This window comes from Vanacampus margaritifer, chromosome 13 (genome assembly GCF_051991255.1).
Source record: "Vanacampus margaritifer isolate UIUO_Vmar chromosome 13, RoL_Vmar_1.0, whole genome shotgun sequence".
In the NCBI taxonomy this organism is placed as follows: Eukaryota; Metazoa; Chordata; class Actinopteri; order Syngnathiformes; family Syngnathidae; genus Vanacampus; species Vanacampus margaritifer.
Window position 1 is genome coordinate 1,195,309 of NC_135444.1, and position 21,059 is coordinate 1,216,367.

Below are 21,059 nucleotides of genomic sequence, written 5' to 3' on the forward strand. Positions count from 1 at the left end.
CTCTTTCTGCCCCCAGGCTTGTGATTAGGGAATTGTTTATGAGCAAACGGCAAAAGAAGAGTACACAAAGCACACTGTTGTCACGGTCCAGGAAGAGTGGAGAGTGAAATGGTATACAGCCAGAAAGAAGATTCAGGCAATGTCAAATGACATTTTTTTTATTACTTAAAGAAATAAGTGGCCATAAACAAATTGAAGTTCAGAACCGACTTGCTGTATGGGCATACTTGAATATTTGTTTTTGCGTTATAATGTAATGATTTTCTAGGCAGCACAGATACTGCAATCCTTCTTGTGTTAGTACAGGAGATACTGCAATCCTTCTTGTGTTAGTAAAATCTTAAAAATCTGTCTGCTGATTTCCCTTCCTCCCCGACAAAAGCAATAATTTGCAACTTTATATTCACAAATAGCAACTTTAATCTAATGAGTTTATTCACAGCAATCATGTCATTAATACTGTAGTCACTTATTCAATACTGTACTGACTTTACTCGTGTACTTTAATCTTAGTAAAATGTTACATTTATCTCATAAAACTACTCTAATTAAAAACCTAACTCTCTGGAATAACTTAAATCTTGTAAATTATGAATATAATATCATAAAATAAAACTTTTATTCCCCTAAATGGTGACTTTATTTTCGTAAATGAATTTAATGTTATAATTATTCTCATTTATAAGGACGTTATGCTTATAAATAACTTTACACTCAGAGACATGACTTCACACTCATAACTTCTTCCTTTATTCTCGGAAATAATGACTTTAATCTGGAAATCTGCGATTATGTTTAGCAACAATAGTAACAAGCTATGGCTAGCTCCTGGCGCTAGCATGCACTTAAATGTAGTTATGATTAGAGAGATTCATTTTACCGCATCAGTGTCAGCCATCTCCTCTTCTTTTCGTCCAGATGAAAATGGTGGAAAGATATAGATTGGTTTTATTGACATTGTTTCTGTTATTACAAAACGTGTGACAGGACACAGGACTGCACCATTACATTGAGAAATGTTTGGACACGGAAGTGATGTGTTCGGCTAGGATGACGTAGCCACTAGCCATCCCCATTGTCAGAGAGAAGGTGGGAAATAAAATCGGATTTTGCGACACCGTAATGACCACACCTTTTGCCGAAAAGTCACAATATTGGAACTGAGGAATGATTAACATCTTAAGGCTTTTCTGACAAATTTTCAACAGTATGCCTTAAACGGGCTTGGCGCAGTAGATAAAAAATTTAAAAAAAGCCCAAGTTAGAAGTCAATCGGATGAATCTTCGAGGACAAGAGGTATGCAAAAGTATTGGTAAAGGTGAGTGGCAATCACCATTTAACGTGTAGTAAGTAGTCCTGGATACTACGAGTGTTTGCTAGCATTAGCGTTGCGTATCCCTAACGTGTGATGTTATATCTGCTGGCTCGCCTGATTTAATGTGCCTTATAGTTGTTTAGTATATTTAATAAGCACATTAATACCTTCAGCATAGTTGGCAATCAGCTTTATTTTTTTCTCATTTGTAGAGACCACACACATCCATACACAGCAAACGCCCACAGCCACGCAGAAACATATCCCCAGATAGATATACCCATAAATCCATACACAGCAGCAGCTTTCTACCTCAATACAATAATTATTGGCATGCTACCCTCAAGATAAACAAACACAAGTGGACAAATGAATATATTGGACTCTATTGGATTATGTTGTAAAGTGTCAAATCCGCTCCCTGCCTCCTCCTCATTCTGCCATCTTGCCTAATCTGCCTTTTCAAGCATGCTGGCCACTAAGTGCCAGTTTTGGCAAAATAGAAATTAGAACCACCAGATTTAGATTCAAGATTCCCACTCAGCTATCGATATAGCCTCCACAACATACTTAGTAGTTCATCATTGTCCTACTGCAAGTGCTGTATTCAGCAGTACTGTATTAAACATTATTTTCCAAATGTTTTTTTCTGAATTTATAAAAAACTTGTTCTGTAAATAGTTCCTTTATTAATGTAATCAAAAACACTTAATCACAATTGTCAAGACTGTTCAGTAAATATTTATTCATAGATACATTTTCTGAGTTTATAAAAAACTTCTTCGAAAAATAGTTCTTCTTACTTTTGTGATCAAAAGTACTGATTTGAATCTCAATTTTGTCAACTGTTTTCAAATAAACAAAAATTATAGCAACTTTTGATCAATCCATATCAATATTACACTTTATTTTACCATTTATTTTAAGTGTGAAATTGGAAAAAAATTACTACCAATGTAAACCCGTTATTTCCGGTCAAACCACACCCACTTCCGGTTTAGGTCACGCCCCCTCCGAATACAGATACAGATAATTTAGATGGATGAACAAATACAGATAGTGGTGTACTCGCTCATCCCTAATAGTAACATTGATATAATCATACAATGGACTTAAACTTCTGAGTTGGAGAGTACCTGCACTGTATAAGAGATCAGGTCTCTCTAGGATGTCTCTGTTCTCAATGAAGGAGTCTCCATCATCCCCATAGAGTAAGGACTCTCCTGTCTCATCCATCTGCCGGTTCTCCACCATTTCAAGCCACTGGCAATTGTACCAACGGAATTTTTCATTCTGTATTTTCTTGCCCCACTCTTCATCGTACTCCTGGAGAATGAAAAATGGCGAATACAACATAAGTACAATGTGTCTGTATACCCGGCATATTTTCAGACAAATGCATCAATTGTGTATACTGTATATACAATATGTATGATTTATTAATATATTTGCTGACACGATATAAAATGGCACAATGCGTTGTTTTGTTCTGGTGCTCACTAAGTGCTTGGTAGTTTACGGCCACGCTACCCTGAGAACGCCCGATCTCTTCCGATCTCGGAAGGTAAACAGGGTCAGACCTGGTTAGTACTTGGTTGGGAGACCGTCTGGGAATACCAGGTGCTGTAAGCTTTCAACATGCCTACCAGGGTGGAGGTGGGGTCCCCCCTGGCAAGTGGTCCGTCCATATAAAAGCCTCCATGAGCCCTATGATGGTTATGTTCGTCAAGGGCCCCTGGGGAGTGTCACACCCTTACTGGGAAGGAAAACCTTGATGCACAAAGCCGGGCAGATGAAGCTCGTTAGCGTTGGTTTGCACTCGTCTATGGGCAGGGACACCCAGACACCAATTGTCCACGCTCACTACATTGAGGCAGTTCCCAACCAGTGACAGGGCCCTGGCATGGCAATCAATCCTGCCCAGTTCTCCGTGAAAGGTTTTCCCGCCTCCGTTCCACCGTCCAAATATCAAGCCAGAAGGAGAACGACTGGTGGCTAAAAAAAGCTGCTGAAATACAGGGATTCGCCGACGGGTACAAATCACACAAATTTTACAACGCTATCAAGACCATATATGGCCCTCTCTGCAGCTCCAACGTGCCCCTCCGACACAGGGTATCCTTGCACGCTGAGTCGAGCACCTGAGAGCTGTTCAACTGGATAAATCCCTTCGATGCCTCCTTCACAGCCTGCCTGCCTTCTCTTCCTCCTTTGGCCAAGCTCGATGACCCTGCATCGTTCGTCGAAATCCTTAAGGCCTGTAGAAGCCTGAAGAACAACACGGCGGCAGGCCTGGACGCTCTCCCAGGGGAGATTTTTAACTACGAAAGCTACTGTGTAATACGTCATTTCCAATGCTTCATGACCAAGGCCTGGCACACGAGACCCTGCCTCAGCAGTGGAGGGACGCTAACATTGTCACTGTCTACAAGAAAAAAGGGGACAAAGCAGCATGTGGCAACTACCACAGCATCTCTCTTTTAGCCATGGCTGGAAAGGTCCTTGCCCTGGTTCTCCTAGCCAGACTCCTCGATTCTGTTGCGGATGTCCTTCTTCCTGAGTTGCAGTGCGGCTTTCGGAAGGATCGCAGTACTATTGACATGATCTTCGCTGCCCGCCTCCTCCAGGAGAAATACCGGGAACAACATCAGGATCTCTTCGTAGCATTCATTACACCTTACCAAAGCTTTTGACCTCTTTTGAGTTATCCTCCACAAATGCGGCTGCCCACCTAAGTTTACCACCATTATGAGAGACTTCCACACAGGCATGTACGCTTGTGTGGTATCCGGAGGTCTGGTCTCTGAGCCCTTTGCCGTCAATATCGGAGACAAGCAAGCATGCGTCTTTGCTCCCACCTAGTGTTGATACCAAAATTTTGACTTTGATGCTATACCTGCATAAAATACCTCGATATCGGTACTGAAACGGTACCTCCGTAAAACTCTAAAACATCAGCAAAAGCAGCAAAATTAAAACTGACAAAAGAACTTCAAATTATTGCAATTGATTATTGATTCAAAATATTGGGATGTATACATGTTAATTTATGTACATACTGTATATATTTATGTTTATACTGTATGTGCTTTCACATTGCATGCCATATTCTTGAAGTACTGTATTTGACTGCATTTGATGTCATCCATTTTAAATATTGGCAATACAATGGCACGCCAATGACTCAATATAACGTTGCGTGCATGTCTCTGCTCTTCTCCATTCCGCTCTTAATTAGTCAAATGTGTAATCAAATACTACAAACTGGGAACAAAATTATTCACACTCCACTCATTTTTAAGAGAAGTGTCAAAAATACGTCACAACCTGTATCTGTTGCTCTGTCAGTCGTCTGAGCTTTTTTTCTATGCATAACTGTGATTTCCTACTGTGTGCCTGTTCATTGAACGCACCTTGAGTCCACTGCAGGAATGATTGCTACGATTGACACGTGTGTTCTTCATGTGTTTATTTAAAACATGTGTAGGTAATGCCAATGCTGTCGCGTGGCTTCCACTTTGCTTGCACGCTCCCGTGGAGCCTTAATTAGCGCGTCATACTTCTCAAGAAGGATTGGATGCCCAGCAAGCGCTACACTTAATAAGCATTAATAAGCGCTTTATGCTTCTCAACGAGGAGCGCACATCCATCTTGGAGTTGGAGTGCAGTATGGCTTGCGGGGTGCAGACTAGCTAGCTTTGATAGGGTGGCGTGGTGGAGGAAGCCGTGCGCATGCCACAAAACTAACTAAAATTTAATATTATTAGGTCTGCCGCTATCAAATATTTTGGTATTCAGATATCCTACAGAAAATTCCAGTCAATAATCAGTACGAATGAGTATCTTTCACATGAACCGGTAGTGTTCCAATACTCTGTACCTGGGAATCCATACCGGTACTCTACGGTACCAATTTTCTGTATTTTTGTACTCTCTCTTTTTAATTTTTTTTTTTTTTTAATTAATTTTGGTGGTAGTAAATGTTCATTATTGTTTAATAGTAAAACCTTTTTAATAATAAATTTAACAATTACCTTTCAATATATTAAACTTGACAAAAAATTAAAAGAGAGGAATAGTAAAAATAAAGGTTTAACATTTTACAATTACTGTAAAGTATAATAATAAACACGAGTTAATATTCCCCCAAAAAAAATTGTGAATCAAAGTTCTGTGCAATGAACAACAGTAAATATAAAAAGTTAATAATAATTTATGTTGTCTGTTGTTGTTGTTGCCTGTTGTTTCTTGTGCAGTTGTTTTTCAAGAACTTAAAGCCTGCGGCGCTATGAGCTCGAAGTTTGAACCCACGTTGGACTCAAATATTAAAAAAATGACAGTTGGTAGAGGACATGACATGAAGAGAATAATTGGGTTCAAAGTAATCATTTGAATGTACCCGATGTGGTCTGTAATGCTCGCTAAATTTTAGCCACAATCTTTTGCTCATTTAAATATGGTCACCAGTAGTATATCTAAATTACAATGTCTATATACCTTAACGATGGTGAAGCCGTGTGCCTTCCAGCATGATTCGATCGGTGGGGGAAGACGTGCGCGGGTTCCTCATACAGCGAGGACGCCGTCAACACCTCCCTCTCACCCGGGATACTTCAGAAATTTTCTTTGGCTTGGTGCCACAAAAATCTCACATGTTTCCAAAACCTGGAAATTTATTTTAGCGCGTGAAGTCCTGTGTGAGTGGGTGACGTCAGTACGCTGGTGCACGTATAATGTTGCGTTCAAGTGCGGCATTAAAAATCGTAAACTCTTCCACTCCCGCACAGTCACAACTTTGTAAGATGTGTTTCAGAACCAAAACATGGCACTGTTTGAAATTACGTGAATTGGTGCTCAGAAGTACCAACCCAAATCGATCCATACCACAAAAAGTACAGTTTTCGGTAACCATCACTAATAATCAGGTATTTGGATAGAAATATATATTCTTGCTTGGTTAAAGAACACCCCTCCGTGAGTCATCACCTTATCGTGGTGGAGGGGTTTGCGTGTCCCAATGAGCCTGGGAGCTATGTTGTCCGGGGCTTCATGCCCCTGGTAGGGCCACCCAAGGCAAACAGGTCCTAGGTGAGGGACCAGACAAAGCATGGCTCAAACGACCCCAATGATGAGTACAAACATTGGATTTTCGTTTCCCTTGCCCGGACGCGGGTCACCGGGGCCCCCCTCTGGAGCTAGGCCTGGAGGTGGGGCTCGAAGGCGAGCGTCTGGTGGCCGGGCCTATACCCATGGGGACCGGCCGGGCACAGCCCGAAAAGGCAACGTGGGTCCCCCTTCCCATGGGCTCACCACCGGTGGAAGGGGCCAAAGGGGTCGGGTGCGCAGTGAGTTGGGTGGCAGCCAAAGGCGGGGGCCTTGGCGGTCTGACCCCCGGCTACTGAAGCTAGCTCTGGGGACATGGAATGTTACCTCTCTGACAGGGAAGGAACTCGAACTGGTGTGCGAGGCTGAGAAGTTCCGACTAGATATAGTCGGACTCACCTCCACACACGGCTTGGGTTCTGGTACCAATCCTCTCGAGAGGGGCTGGACCCTCTTCCACTCTGGAGTTGCCCACGGTGAGAGGCGCAGAGCAGGTGTGGGCATACTCATTGCCCCCCAGCTAGCCGCCTGTACGTTGGGGTTTACCCCGGTGAATGAGAGGGTAGCCTCCCTCCGCCTTCGGGTGGGGGGACGGGTCATGACTGTTGTTTGTGCTTATGCACCAAACAGCAGCTCAGAGTACCCACCCTTTCTGGAGTCCTTGGAGGGTGTGCTGGAGAGCGCACCCCCTGGAGACTCCCTCGTTCTACTGGGGGACTTCAACGCTCACGTGGGTAATGACAGTGAGACCTGGAGGGGCGTGATTGGGAGGAATGGCCCCCCCGATCGAAACCCGAGTGGTGTTTTGTTACTGGACTTCTGTGCTCGCCACGGACTGTCCATAACGAACACCATGTTCAAGCACAAGAGTGTCCATATGTGCACCTGGCACCAGGACACCCTAGGCCGTAGTTCGATGATCGACTTTGTAGTCGTGTCATCGGACTTGCGGCCGTATGTGTTGGACACTCGGGTTAAGAGAGGGGCGGAGCTGTCAACTGATCACCACCTGGTGGTGTGTTGGCTCCGATGGCGGGGTAAGATGCCGGTCCGACCAGGCAGGCCCAAACGTACTGTGAGGGTCTGCTGGGAACGTCTGGCAGAATCCCCTGTCAGAAAGAGATTCAACGCCCATCTCCGGCAGAGCTTCTCCATTGTCCCGGGGGAGGCGGGGGACATTGAGTCCGAGTGGACCATGTTCCGCGCTTCAATTGTTGAGGCGGCCGATCGGAGCTGTGGCCGTAAGGTGGTTGGTGCCTGTCGTGGCGGCAATCCTCGAACCCGCTGGTGGACACCAGCGGTAAGGGATGCCGTCAAGCTGAAGAAGGAGTCCTATCGGGCCTTTTTGGCCTGTGGGACTCCGGAGGCTGCTGACGGGTACCGGCTGGCCAAGCGGAATGCGGCTTTGGCGGTCGCTGAGGCAAAAACTCGGGCATGGGAGGAGTTCGGTGAGGCCATGGAAAACGACTTCCGGACGGCTTCGAGGAAATTCTGGTCCACCATCCGGCGTCTCAGGAGAGGAAAGCAGTGCACCGTTAACACTGTGTATAGTGGAGACGGAGTGCTGTTGACCTCGACTCGGGACGTCGTGAACCGGTGGGGAGAGTACTTCGAAGACCTCCTCAATTCCACCAACACGCCTTCCTTTGAGGAAGCAGGGTCTGGGGACTCTGAAGTGGGCTCCCCTATCTCTGGGGTCGAAGTCGCCGAGGTGGTTGGAAAGCTTCTCGGTGGCAGGGCCTCGGGGGTGGATGAGATCCGCCCGGAGTTCCTGAAGGCTCTGGATGTTGTGGGGCTGTCGTGGTTGACACGTCTCTGCAGCATCGCGTGGACATCGGGGACGGTGCCTCTGGATTGGCAGACCGGGGTGGTGGTTCCCCTTTTTAAGAAGGGGGACCGGAGGGTGTGTTCCAACTTTAGAGGGATCACACTCCTCAGCCTCCCAGGTAAGGTCTATTCAGGGGTGCTGGAGAGGAGGGTCCGTCGGGAGGTCGAATCTCGGATCCAGGAGGAGCAGTGTGGTTTTCGTCCCGGCCGTGGAACAGTGGACCAGCTCTACACCCTCAGCAGGATCCTCGAGGGTGCGTGGGAATTCGCCCAACCAGTCCACATGTGCTTTGTGGACTTGGAGAAGGCGTTTGACCGTGTACCTCGGGGAGTTCTGTGGGGGGTGCTTCGGGAGTATGGGTTACCGAGCCCCCTGATACGGGCCATTCGGTCCCTGTACGACCGATGTCAGAGTTTGGTCCGCATTGCCGGCAGTAAGTCGAATTTGTTTCCGGTGAGGGTTGGACTCCGCCAAGGTTGCCCTTTGTCACCGATTCTGTTCATAACTTTTATGGACAGAATTTCTAGGCGTAGCCGAGGCGTTGAGGGGGTCCGGTTTGGTGGCCTCAGCATTGCATCTCTGCTTTTTGCAGATGATGTGGTGCTGTTGGCTTCTTCAAGCCGTGACCTCCAGCTCTCGCTGGAGCGGTTCGCAGCCGAGTGTGAAGCGGTTGGGATGAGGATCAGCACCTCCAAATCCGAGACCATGGTCCTCAGTCGGAAAAGGGTGGAGTGCCCTCTCCGGGTCGGGGAGGAGGTCCTGCCCCAAGTGGAGGAGTTCAAGTATCTTGGGGTCTTGTTCACGAGTGAGGGTAGGTTAGAGCGGGAGATCGACAGGCGGATCGGTGCAGCGTCTGCAGTGATGCGGACGCTGTATCGGTCCGTTGTGGTGAAGAAGGAGCTGAGCCGAAAGGCGAAGCTCTCGATTTACCGGTCGATCTACGTTCCTACCCTCACCTATGGTCACGAGCTGTGGGTCGTGACCGAAAGAACAAGATCCCGGATACAAGCGGCCGAAATGAGTTTCCTCCGCAGGGTAGCCGGGCTCTCCCTTAGAGATAGGGTGAGAAGCTCGGTCATCCGGGAGGGACTCAGCGTCGAGTCGCTGCTCCTCCACGTTGAGAGGAACCAGTTGAGGTGGCTCGGGCATCTGGTTCGGATGCCTCCTGGACGCCTCCCTGGGGAGGTGTTCCGGGCATGTCCTACCGGCAGGAGGCCCCGGGGACGACCCAGGACACGCTGGAGAGACTATGTCTCTCGGCTGTCCTGGGAACGCCTTGGGGTCCCGTCGGATGAGCTGGCTGAAGTGGCTGGGGAGAGGGAAGTCTGGGCTTCCCTGCTAAAGCTGCTGCCCCCGCGACCCGACCCCGGATAAGCGGAAGAAGACGGACGGACGGACGGACGGTTAAAGAACAATTAGAAATACAGAAGACAAAAAGCACATTTGCACATAATAATGAGCAATCAAATGGTTTTCCTTTGTTAGATAATCAACTTTTTTTTCTTTTTTTAAACTTAAAATTAAACTGTGCTTTAGCAGCACACTATTTTCTTCTCTGAATTTTAGCGCTGGCAACAGGATCCGTACAATACAATGTCAGCGCATTTATGTCATAGCGCGCTTAACTGGAGCTTGAATGTGATTTCAGGACGAAGTTGTGTTACTGACGTCTGTCGCAAGTTTGAGGCCGTCACAAACTATGAATAGACGAGTCACGTCAGCCCTTACGCCGTGGTGACACGCTTCCGGGAGCAACTTCAAAATAAAAGTGCTACAATGCATTTATCTCCATATAGTACTTGGTAATGTGAGGTTTATTTTGAAATTGAGTTTCATACAGCCGGTCGCTTGACTACGACTTCCTCAGTAAACAGATGTTATGTCCAATTTCTGCTGTTCTCCTTTCTTTTTTGCTATGTGCACTTGTTTACAACTGACAGCATGCGGTGTCTACATCTTTACGCAATCGATACTCAACGCCAACATGTGCCGGGGGTGAAAAAAACACATGACGACGACGATATGTTGTGTATGCCGACGTATTTATGCAATTGGCAACGTCGACTATGTCCACGACAGTATGTTGTGCGTGCCGACGTATTTACGTCATCGGTGACGTCGACTATGTCAACTAGTCGGGACAGCCCTAAGCCAAATCCAACAAAACATTACTATGCATCAAACAGCTGCAACAAAACATTTGGAAGTGACACACATTTCACCAATTACCAGCACCAATTTAGAATAAAGGAGAGAAGACACAACACTTGTTAAGGAAGAGATGGGATTGTGACTTTGGGGAATAGGCAGAGCTGTTTTCACCCCAGCCAGATACCCAGTGCATAATATCAATGTTTGTTCTGAACACTCAGTTGAAGGAGAGCTTTAACGCTTAGCAACTTTAGAAAATGCCTGGTACACACTGTACATAGGCCCCATGTTCAACATTCCCACACATAATTTCTACAAAAACAATAGGGAGAGTGCAGCGGTCGCTGCACAGGCCCTAAAAAACATCACTAGAAAAACATGAAATACTCACAGCAATGATATCCAGTGTGTTATTACAAACTTTACGAATCTCCGCATTGCTATCATGCATCAGGTCGATGAGGTATGTCGGGGCCTCTTCGAGTCAAGACTCAAGGAAAAACAATGTTTAAATTACTGTAAGTCAGCTATTTACCATCATCATTAAAGGGTCAGTAGCAGGAAAACTATGCTAGACTATATTTGTTAAGAATTATCAGAAGAGCATTTCTTTTAATTAATAAAAGGATACGTGTGTCTTTGATGATGACGTCTCTGGTAGCTTTGTGAAAGACCATTTGATAGAAAACATAGACAATTTGACAGACAAACTCATCATCTTCTTGTTGGGCTATGTGGAAAAAAGATGCATAGTTATTAAGAAAGGGACGAGATCTTGCGCCACAAGATTTCTCTTCCCTGCACAGCACAAGATCTATTTTATTTTCAAGGCATTTTTTATGCCTCCGGTATCCGCTTATTTAGTGTACACTGTCAAGAGGACAGTTGAGTCAGCTGCAGCAACACTTTTATGGTTGATTATCTGACAACCACATTTTCAAAAGTAGATTTTTAATTTCCTACTTGATTAGTTTAGGGTTAACAGGCATGTACGAAACAATTTGTCCCCTGACAAGTTTGCTCTATATTATTTATGGTGTATATGCCACGTAGGAGGCGGGACTTCTGACTTCCGGGTTTCACACATCAGCGCTGTTTCCGGTTGCTGCCGCGTCCCAGTGCTTGTGTAGATAGATAAATAGCCTTTATCGTCATTATACAAAGTTCAATGAGATTTATAGCTCTGCCATAAAGTGCACACATAATAAACATAGTACAGACGCGCCCCTACTTACGAACATTCGAGTTGCGAACAACGGTACATACGAACATTTCTGCGCGTACAGTATGTCGAAAAATGTTTGGAAAGAAATGCTGTAAGTTAGATTTTGTATTGCGCGTAGTGCTTCTTTCCGCCGCTAATACCGACGATTGGCGCTGTGAGAGCTCATTGGAGGCTGAGCAACGTGGCGAGGAGGAGGAGGAAGAAAACGCCGGTCCCCATGAAGCAGGAAATAACTTTTGAAGCCGATTCCAGCGACGATGAAGAATCTCTCATGATATAAAATCCTCCTCTTCCTCCTCCTCCATCATCTCCTTAAGCATCAAGTACATCTTCCAAAAGTAAGTTAAACTTCATTTTATTTATCTTATTACGTACATGTACATACTGTGTGTGTGTGTGTCTCGCTCTCTCTCTCTCTAACATACGTAGTACAGTACAGTACTGTACGTATTCTCTCCATTTTATTAAGTTTTTTTCAGTACAAACCAATGCAGGTTACTTGTACAAGCCTTAAACATACTTATATAAACCTTCAATATACTTATATAGGCTTTAAACATAAATTATAATACAAAATATAGCACTGAAGCAACTTACGAACAAATTCACCTTACGAACGATCGTCCGGAACGTAACTCGTTCGTAAGGTGAGGAGCGTCTGTATAAATAAATACAATACAAACAATAAAAAATAAATAGGATATGTAGTGTGTCTGTCTCAGTTGTCTGAAGCATTTGAGATAGCTGAGCGTGCGGTTGGGGGGTGGGGTGTTGGAACGTGGCCGGAAACGGTGCTGATGTGTGAAACCCGGAAGTCCGTGGCATCTACCCCATTTGGTTGTTACTAACATAACTATGAGATTCATTTTTCAAAAATAGTTTCCAGTTTAATACATTTTGTATAAACTTGATTTGGACGTATGCCGCAATTGGTATTTAGCTCGCAACGCATTCAGTGCGTATGTATAATGGTGGCTGGTTCTCTGCCGAGCAATATGAGACGCGTTCTTTATACAAGGCAAGCCTCGCAGCGTTCCTAAAGAAACTGAACATGTGATTGCCCCGTGGTCTCGTCATTCACCAGACGCATTCAAGAGTTTTGATTGTCCCCTTAGAAACGCTCCGGAGGCTTACCTTGCTTTCTTTAAAGGCGTTTCACATTGCTTGGCAGAGAGCCATCCTCCATTCTATGTTACTACACACTGAATGTGTTGCGACGTAAATAACAATGGCGGCGTACGTCCAAATAAAGTTTATACAAAATGTATTAAGCTAAAAATGATTTTTGAAAAATGAATCTCACAGTTATGTTAGTAACAACCAAATAAATAAGATAGAGCAAACTTGTCATTACAGTTAGGGCTTCTTTTAAGAAAAAACATCTTGGATCACAGAATTTGCATGCTGTAATCATGTATTTTTAGCTTTTAACGTTTTTTAAACTGAAAAGAAGCTGAATAGGCCTAGTAAGAAATTTGAAGAGTTGGTTCTCACCTTTTAGCAGCTCAATTAGAGCAGGAATGATGCCAGACTTGGCAAGCATGGCTGCACAAGAGTCATCCATGGACACAGTGCCAATCAAGATGACCACCTCTAGAATTAAATCATCCTCAGCAGCACCTGACAAAAGATAAAAGCAGAGACTTAGTCTGATTGTACACTTGAGCCTTTTAGAAAAACAAAGCACCAATAGTCCCGTTTTTACCAACAGCTTGGTTAGTATGCAGCTTCTGCCGTTTCTCATGCATTTATTTATTTCAATGGTAAACAGAACTAAAAGGGACTCAGCATTTTCAGCACACTTTCATTGTTCAGTCACAATGGTAAATTTTGTGTTTTGAGAATCTCAGACTGTGACAGTATACAGTGGGGTAAAAAAAAAATTTGGGGGCCAAAATCCAATAGGAAGTCTAAGGGAAATTGGCCAAATACTTTTTTTGCCCCACATCTTTTAGCAGCTGATAACTCAATTGTTTGTTTTTTCTTTGCACAATTAACTCACTGAACTGAATGATGGCAGTCAGACTAAACTTTGAAGAAAGGAAATACATAAAAAAAATGCTACTGGAAGTATGAAAACGCAGTTGAAGTGCAAAGACAATTTAGGAGGGAGACCTGGCCCCACTAGACTTCTTTTTATGGGGACACAGTACCTAAAAGTCAAAGTCTACCCAATGACACCTGCAACCAACATATATGACCTAATATGGACGTCGATACGATGTTTCACACTTGCCATTGCGCATACAAAAATAAGTATGTACGTTAAGATACTTTTAAAAACTTTTATTTTTGCTGTGTATGCCTATTTATATATTTTTTCTTGTGTTTTTATTAATTAATTATTTTTTATTGATAAAAAACCTATATACAAATTTTATATTTTATTGTTATTTTTTTGGACTCACGAAAGTTCTAACCTGACAATAGCCAGATTGATATTGTGATTCACGGGAGTTCTCACAAATACAGTGAGAATTCATCTTGCAGTTAGAAAGTTTCGGCTTCGACGATATGTGGCCAGAAATTCACTCCACCTGCGTAGCTCCACCTGCGCGTCATCAGAGGACGCAAGCTTAATTGCTGATTAATCTGCTCATGTAAAGTCACATTTGAGGTGCTCCTTTTGTTTTATTAAGATATTTTCTGATAGCCACATGCATACCTGTCAACTTGTACGTTTTATACGTATTTTATATGTTTGTTTACCATTTCAAATCATGTACGCCGTACACCGACTTTTGTACGGGGGGAAAAAAATGCGCTGACATGCGCATGCGTAGATATACATAGAGTAAATATCGTGGAAGCAAGCATGGAGGAGCCACCTAGTAAGAAACGAAGAACTCAAGGATCGGGTCGACACCAGAAAGAATGGGAGTTACTTCAAGGTGAATATGCTGGCTGGATTAAAGCATCGTTAAGAGGCACTCAATTCTCATTCTGTGTCCCTTGCAATAAAGACGTGAAAGTTGCTGCGAGTGGATTTTACGATCTGAAGAGCCACTTTAAAACTGCCGGACACGTGGAGAATGTGAAAAAAAACAATTCACATGTCCCATTAACCAAGCACTTCGTCTCTACGGCAAATCCTGCAGCATCCCACAAAACGACAAATGCGGAAATTCTCTTCTGCCATTTTCTTGCTGAGCACAACATTGCTTTCACAGCTGCGGACCACTTCTCGGATTTGGTGAAAGTTATGTTTCCGGATTCACAGACAGCTAAGGTAATTTATTATTATTATTATTATTATTATTATCATCATTCATATCTACAATGAATCAGCATTTATGGCACGTGTCAAAAATTAAAATTTAATATTTTAATATTATATTTTTGCAGGAGTTTGCATGTCGGAGGACCAAGGCTACGATGATTGTTAAGGAGAGCCTTGCACGTGGCTACACCCAAGACGTCATTCAGTACTGCAGAACTCACCCATTTACCCTCATGATTGATGAAAGCAATGATCGTACTACCAAAAAGCGACTTGTTGTGTTAGCTCACTTCTTTGATGGGGAGAACACAAATACCAGACTCCTTGATTTACCAGAGTTGGCATCAGGCACAGCAGCATCAATCTTTGCCGTTATTGACAACATTTTACAAGAAAATGACATTCCATGGAGTAACGTTGTGGGATTTGCAAGCGACAATTGCAACACCGTGGTTGGAAAGAAAAACTCTGTCTTGTCTAGGATAAAAGAAAAAAATGGGGCTGTTTTTAGTGTTGGATGCATTTGTCATCTTGGCAATCTGTGTGTCAAAGATGGACTGAAGACATTGCCAGTAAACATAGATGACTTGCTGGTGGATATATTTTATTTTTTTAAAAATAGTTCCAAACGAATTGAGGATTTTAAAGAGTTTCAGGACTTTACAAATTCCGAGCAAGAAAAAATCCTAAAGCATTGTCCGACACGATGGTTGTCTCTGCAAAAAGTGGTTGAAAGAACATTGTCTCAGTACGAAGCACTCAAAAGCTACTTCGCTAGCCATGCGGATGTTGAAAGGGCAGGTAAAGTGAAAAGCATCCATGATCGACTTCAAGACCCTGTTACTCTCCTCACACTCCACTTCCTCAGCTTCATCCTGCCTCAAATAAGTCAATTCAATATTGTGTTCCAAACATAGGCATGTATGATTGGAGATTTGCTACCAGAAATGGAAAGACTCTTAAAGAAACTCTTGGTGAAATTTGTGCAAATGGAACATGTCAAATCTGCTGATAGCCTGCTGGCAGTTGATTACACAAACAGATGCCTGCAGCATGAAGATAGCAGGCTTGCTGTTGGCTTGGGCACCAGGGCCCTCTTCCAAGACACCAATGAGGAGGATGAAATCAGGCAAAGCATCACACCAGCCATGCAAGCAACTTTTTTTTCCTCTGTTCGCTCCTTCTACGAGGCTGTTGTAACTAAAATGATACAAAAATTTCCATTTGAGAATACAATACTGAGTGACTTGGTGGTGTTGGACCCAAGAAAGAGAGAGATGTTGGATTACACAAGTATTGTTAAGCTTGCAAACAAGTTTACACCAGACTTTGATCAGGAACAATTAAAAGATGAATGGGAAGAGTATCAACTAATACCTGATGATCTTCTCCCTCAGAAAAGTCAGGATGGACAACCAATTCGTCCAGAGACATTTTGGCCTCATGTGTTCAAAATGAAAACTGGTTTGGGGCTGGATCGCTTTCCACTGATGAGAAAGATGTATCTAATTTTACTCAGCCTTCCTCACAGTAATGCTGATAGCGAGCGGGTTTTCAGCCATGTGAGGAAAATTCATACAGAGTACAGAAAGACAATGGGAACAGACACTCTTACTTCTTTATTACAGATGAAATTGAACTGTGACAACTGTTGCTCACAAGTGAGACCCTCATTAGAGCAGATAAAGTCTGCTAAATCATGCACATTGGCTTACAATAGGAAGCACTGAAGGCACAGTTTATTGCATTGTAAACTTTTTAAATTGAATAAAAGACTTTGTATGCAAATTACCTTTGTTATTTCTATTACACTGTCTGGTTTCCGCGAGTAAACATGCGTCGTACGGTGTTTGTAAGGTTTTTTTGGGGTTTGTAAGGGGAATCATAATCATTTATAAGGGCAGTTATCGGCAGAGGTTGACAGGTATGCACATGTATACTTTTCGTTTCAATGCAGTGATCTGTCACTATACCGTTTTTTTTTCTCGGCGTATAGGCTAAGCCGCTAAAGATTGTTCATTGTTATTTGGATTAACGCATGCATGCGTTAAGGGACCAGCGGTAAGGGATGCTGTCGAGCTGAAGAAGGAGTCCTATCGGGCCTTTTTGGCCTGTGGGACTCCGGAGGCTGCTGACGGGTACCGGCTGGCCAAGCGGAATGCGGCTTTGGCAGTCGCTGAGGCAAAAACTCGGACATCGTGAACCGGTGGGGACAGTACTTCGAAGACCTCCTCAATTCCACCAACACGCCTTCCTTTGAGGAAGCAGGGTGTGGGGACTCTGAGGTGGGCCCCCCTATCTCTGGGGTCGAAGTCGCCGAGGTGGTTGGAAAGCTTCTCGGTGGCAGGGCCTCGGGGGTGGATGAGATCCGCCCGGAGTTCCTAAAGGCTCTGGATGTTGTGGGGCTGTCGTGGTTGACACGTCTCTGCAGCATCGCGTGGACATCGGGGACGGTGCCTCTGGATTGCCAGACCGGGGTGGTGGTTCCCCTTTTTAAGAAGGGGGACCGGAGGGTGTGTTCCAACTTTAGAGGGATCACACTCCTCAGCCTCCCAGGTAAGGTCTATTCAGGGGTGCTGGAGAGGAGGGTCCGTCGGGAGGTCGAATCTCGGATCCAGGAGGAGCAGTGTGGTTTTCGTCCCGGCCGTGGAACAGTGGACCAGCTCTACACCCTCAGCAGGGTCCTCAAGGGTGCGTGGGAATTCGCCCAACCAGTCCACATGTGCTTTGTGGACTTGGAGAAGGCGTTTGAACGTGTCCCTCGGGGAGTTCTGTGGGGGGTGCTTCGGGAGTATGGGTTACCGAGCCCCATGATACGGGCTATTCGGTACCTGTACGACCGATGTTAGAGTCTGGTCCGCATTGCTGGCAGTAAGTCGAATTTGTTTCCGGTGAGGGTTGGACTCCGCCAAGGTTGCCCTTTGTCACCGATTCTGTTCATAACTTTTATGGACAGAATTTCTAGGCGTTGAGGGGGTCCGGTTTGGTGGCCTCAGCATTGCATCTCTGCTTTTTGCAGATGATGTGGTGCTGTTGGCTTCTTCAAGCCGTGACCTCCAGCTCTCACTGGAGCGGTTCGCAGCCGAGTGTGAAGCGGTTGGGATGAGGATCAGCACCTCCAAATCCGAGACCATGGTCCTCAGTCGGAAAAGGGTGGAGTGCCCTCTCCGGGTCGGGTAGGAGGTCCTGCCCCAAGTGGAGGAGTTCAAGTATCTTGGGGTCTTGTTCACGAGTGAGGGTAGGTTAGAGCGGGAGATCGACAGGCGGATCGGTGCAGCGTCTGCAGTGATGCGGACGCTGTATCGGTCCGTTGTGGTGAAGAAGGAGCTGAGTTGAAAGGCAAAGCTCTCGATTTACCGGTCGATCTACGTTCCTACCCTCACCTATGGTCACGAGCTGTGGGTCGTGACCGAAAGAACAAGATCCCGGATACAAGCGGCCGAAATGAGTTTTCCTCCGCAGGGTAGCCGGGCTCTCCCTTAGAGATAGGGTGAGAAGCTCGGTCATCCGAGAGGGACTCAGCGTCGAGTCGCTGCTCCTCCACGTTGAGAGGAACCAGTTGAGGTGGCTCGGGCATCTGGTTCGGATGCCTCCTGGACGCCTCCCTGGGGAGGTGTTCCGGGCATGTCCTACCGGCAGGAGGCCCCGGGGACGACCCAGGACACGCTGGAGAGACTATGTCTCTCGGCTGTCCTGGGAACGCCTTGGGGTCCCGTCGGATGAGCTGGCTGAAGTGGCTGGGGAGAGGGAAGTCTGGGCTTCCCTGCTAAAGCTGCTGCCCCCGCGACCCGACCCCGGATAAGCGGAAGAAGACGGACGGACGGACGGACGGGCATGCATGCGTCACTATGAGAATTGTGCAGTACACCCCCGTGTAACACACATTCAAGCATTGCAGAGCAGGAGGACCAACTGACCACTGTTATTTTAATTATTATTTTTTTTGTTTTGTTTTGCTTATCCATCCCAAATGATTTTTTTATGACATCAATAAAATAATTCAAGACAAATAGGTATTGTTAAAATGTGATTGTGAAGAAAAACAACAGTTTTTGAGCAAGCCCCTACCAGTACTTTCTGTCACTTTCTGTCAATTTTAATTTGTTTGCAAGACTGTCTGTGCTGACTTGCTATTTTACCTTGACAGAACTTTTTTTTTTGACAGAAATTTTTATATCATACTTCTATTTAGAAGTGTTTCGTGATTTGTGAATGTGAAGAAGCTGTTTTTACTGCATTGCTATTAATTATATTAATTCTCCAGTTACAACGAAGCAACAGAGGACGAAATTCAGAAACATGTTGGGGAATACCTTTAAGCATGCACTATCAAGAGGAGGTAGCTTTATATGAAGGAGTCACATAACACTTTTGGACATTTACAAAAAAAATTTTTATATCATACTTCTATTTAGAAGTGTTTCGTGTTTTGTGAAAGTGAAGAAGCTGTTTTTACCGCATTGCTATTAATTATATTAATTCTCCAGTTACAACGAAGCAACAGAGGACGAAATTCAGAAACATGTTGGGGAATACCTTTAAGTATGCACTATCAAGAGGAGGTAGCTTTATATGAAGGAGTCACATAACACGTTTGGACATTTACCATTTTTTTAATATCATACTTATATTTAGAAGTGTTTCTAAATAAATGTTCATTACAAAACAAAAACTTGTCCTAAATTTTTCAGTATATTTTTGTTTTCAATGATGCACACGCACATCTACAGCCAGTTGCATTTGAGTACCAGTTATCCTGACAAGCTCTAATGTACATTTAGAAGTATGCCAATGATTGCAGTATGGCTTTGAACAGCTCACAGGGAGGGATGACAAGTCCTGTACGCCCCCAGAGGTGGAAGAACTTATTGTACCGCATCTGCTACTGCAGCTGCTACTTGATAATATACACATTGCCATTCAATACCGACAACAAACCTATTTAAAAACAGTGTAACAAAATGGGTCAGGACGCTATATTTTGATTTCCGTATTGAGCATTTTCAAACAATGATTTAACAACACCATTTGTCATTTTAAATAATTAAGTAGCCTATATAAAATTGGTTTAAATTAGGTCTATATAAGGCGCCAAAATGACATCCACACGACCTATTTTGAACTCAATTTAAACTTTGCGTTTCTAGATTATAAACCGCTACTTTTTTCACTTGCATTCGACCATGCGGCTAATACAAAGGTGCGGCTTATCCATCAAATCACAAGGGGGCACAATATAAAGGAGGCACAAGAGCGTCAGACAGAGGAAAACAAACCAAGTGAGCCCACATACAGGAGGAGAGACGGAACGAGAGCGAGACAATTTGCGCCCTCATTATGGAAAGACCCTTTCTTAAAAGGAACTCCGACTGTAATGACAAGTTTGCTCTATATTATACACACACACATAAGGTAACATTAAGACACCTGCGGCTTACAGTCGAGTGCGGCTTATATGTGTAACAAACTCGAGTATTCCCCAAATTTAGCTAGCCTGGTATATAGTCAGGTGTGCCTTACAGTCCAGGAATTACTGTAATCTGATATTGCAATCTGCATCCAAACATCTTTTCTACGTATGGCCATTCCGTAGAAACGACTATTTCTACGGCGGCTTGCTCAGTGGGAAGAGTAGACCCCTGAAATGGTTTCCCAAAAGTATTGAAGGAGTTCCCAGAGGTGAGAATGCCAAGAGTGTGCAAAGCAGTAATCAGAGCAAAAAGTGGCTATTTTGAAGAAGCTAGAATCTAAAACATGTTTTCAGTTATTTCACCTTTTTTTGTCAAGTACATAACTCCACAAGTGTTCATTCTCAGGTTTGATGCCTTCAGTTAGAATCTACAATCTAAATAGTAATGAAAACAAAGCATACACGTTTAATGAGATGTGTGTGTCCAAACTTTTGGCCTGTACCGTACATGTTGGGGCAAGAGTAGGGATGGGTACCTTTTGCAATTGAACCGGTCCTGTTCCAATTCTCGGTACCTAGGAATAGATCCCGGTACTGAACAGTACCAATTTTCAGTACTTTTGTTCTGTTGTTTTTGGTAATACATTTTAATTTAACAATAAAATTTAAATAATAATAAACATAATACAGTAATAATAAATAATTCACTTTCACATTTATTTTTGATTGGATAAAATGTGACAATAAAACAACATCCTGAATTTAAAACAAATGAGCCAGAGAGGACGGAGTAATATATACAGGTA

The 21,059-nt window shown here is 44.2% G+C and overlaps 2 protein-coding genes, 1 long non-coding RNA gene and 1 other non-coding gene across 4 annotated transcripts in view; 3 read left to right on the forward strand and 1 right to left on the reverse strand.

Moving 5' to 3' along the window:
• Nucleotides 1-21,059, forward strand: part of gorab (golgin, rab6-interacting) — a 292,517-nt gene that overhangs the window by 19,213 nt on the left and 252,245 nt on the right. The window lies entirely within an intron of this gene.
• kifap3a (kinesin-associated protein 3a) overlaps nt 1-21,059 on the reverse strand; it is a 101,211-nt gene that overhangs the window by 15,325 nt on the left and 64,827 nt on the right. Inside the window, exons 15-18 of the mRNA XM_077583144.1 lie at nt 13,118-13,243; nt 11,030-11,128; nt 10,790-10,875; nt 2,453-2,642 (exon numbers count right to left, since the gene is read on the reverse strand). Coding sequence (XP_077439270.1) covers nt 2,453-2,642; nt 10,790-10,875; nt 11,030-11,128; nt 13,118-13,243 — 501 coding nt within the window. The remainder of the gene's footprint in view (nt 1-2,452; nt 2,643-10,789; nt 10,876-11,029; nt 11,129-13,117; nt 13,244-21,059) is intronic.
• On the forward strand, nt 2,830-2,948 carry LOC144063210 (5S ribosomal RNA). Its single transcript, XR_013296522.1, has one exon. It is a non-coding gene; the product is annotated as a 5S ribosomal RNA (ribosomal RNA).
• Nucleotides 14,391-15,161, forward strand: LOC144062673 (uncharacterized). The gene is made up of 3 exons (XR_013296432.1): nt 14,391-14,514; nt 14,722-14,852; nt 14,969-15,161. It is a non-coding gene; the product is annotated as an uncharacterized LOC144062673 (long non-coding RNA).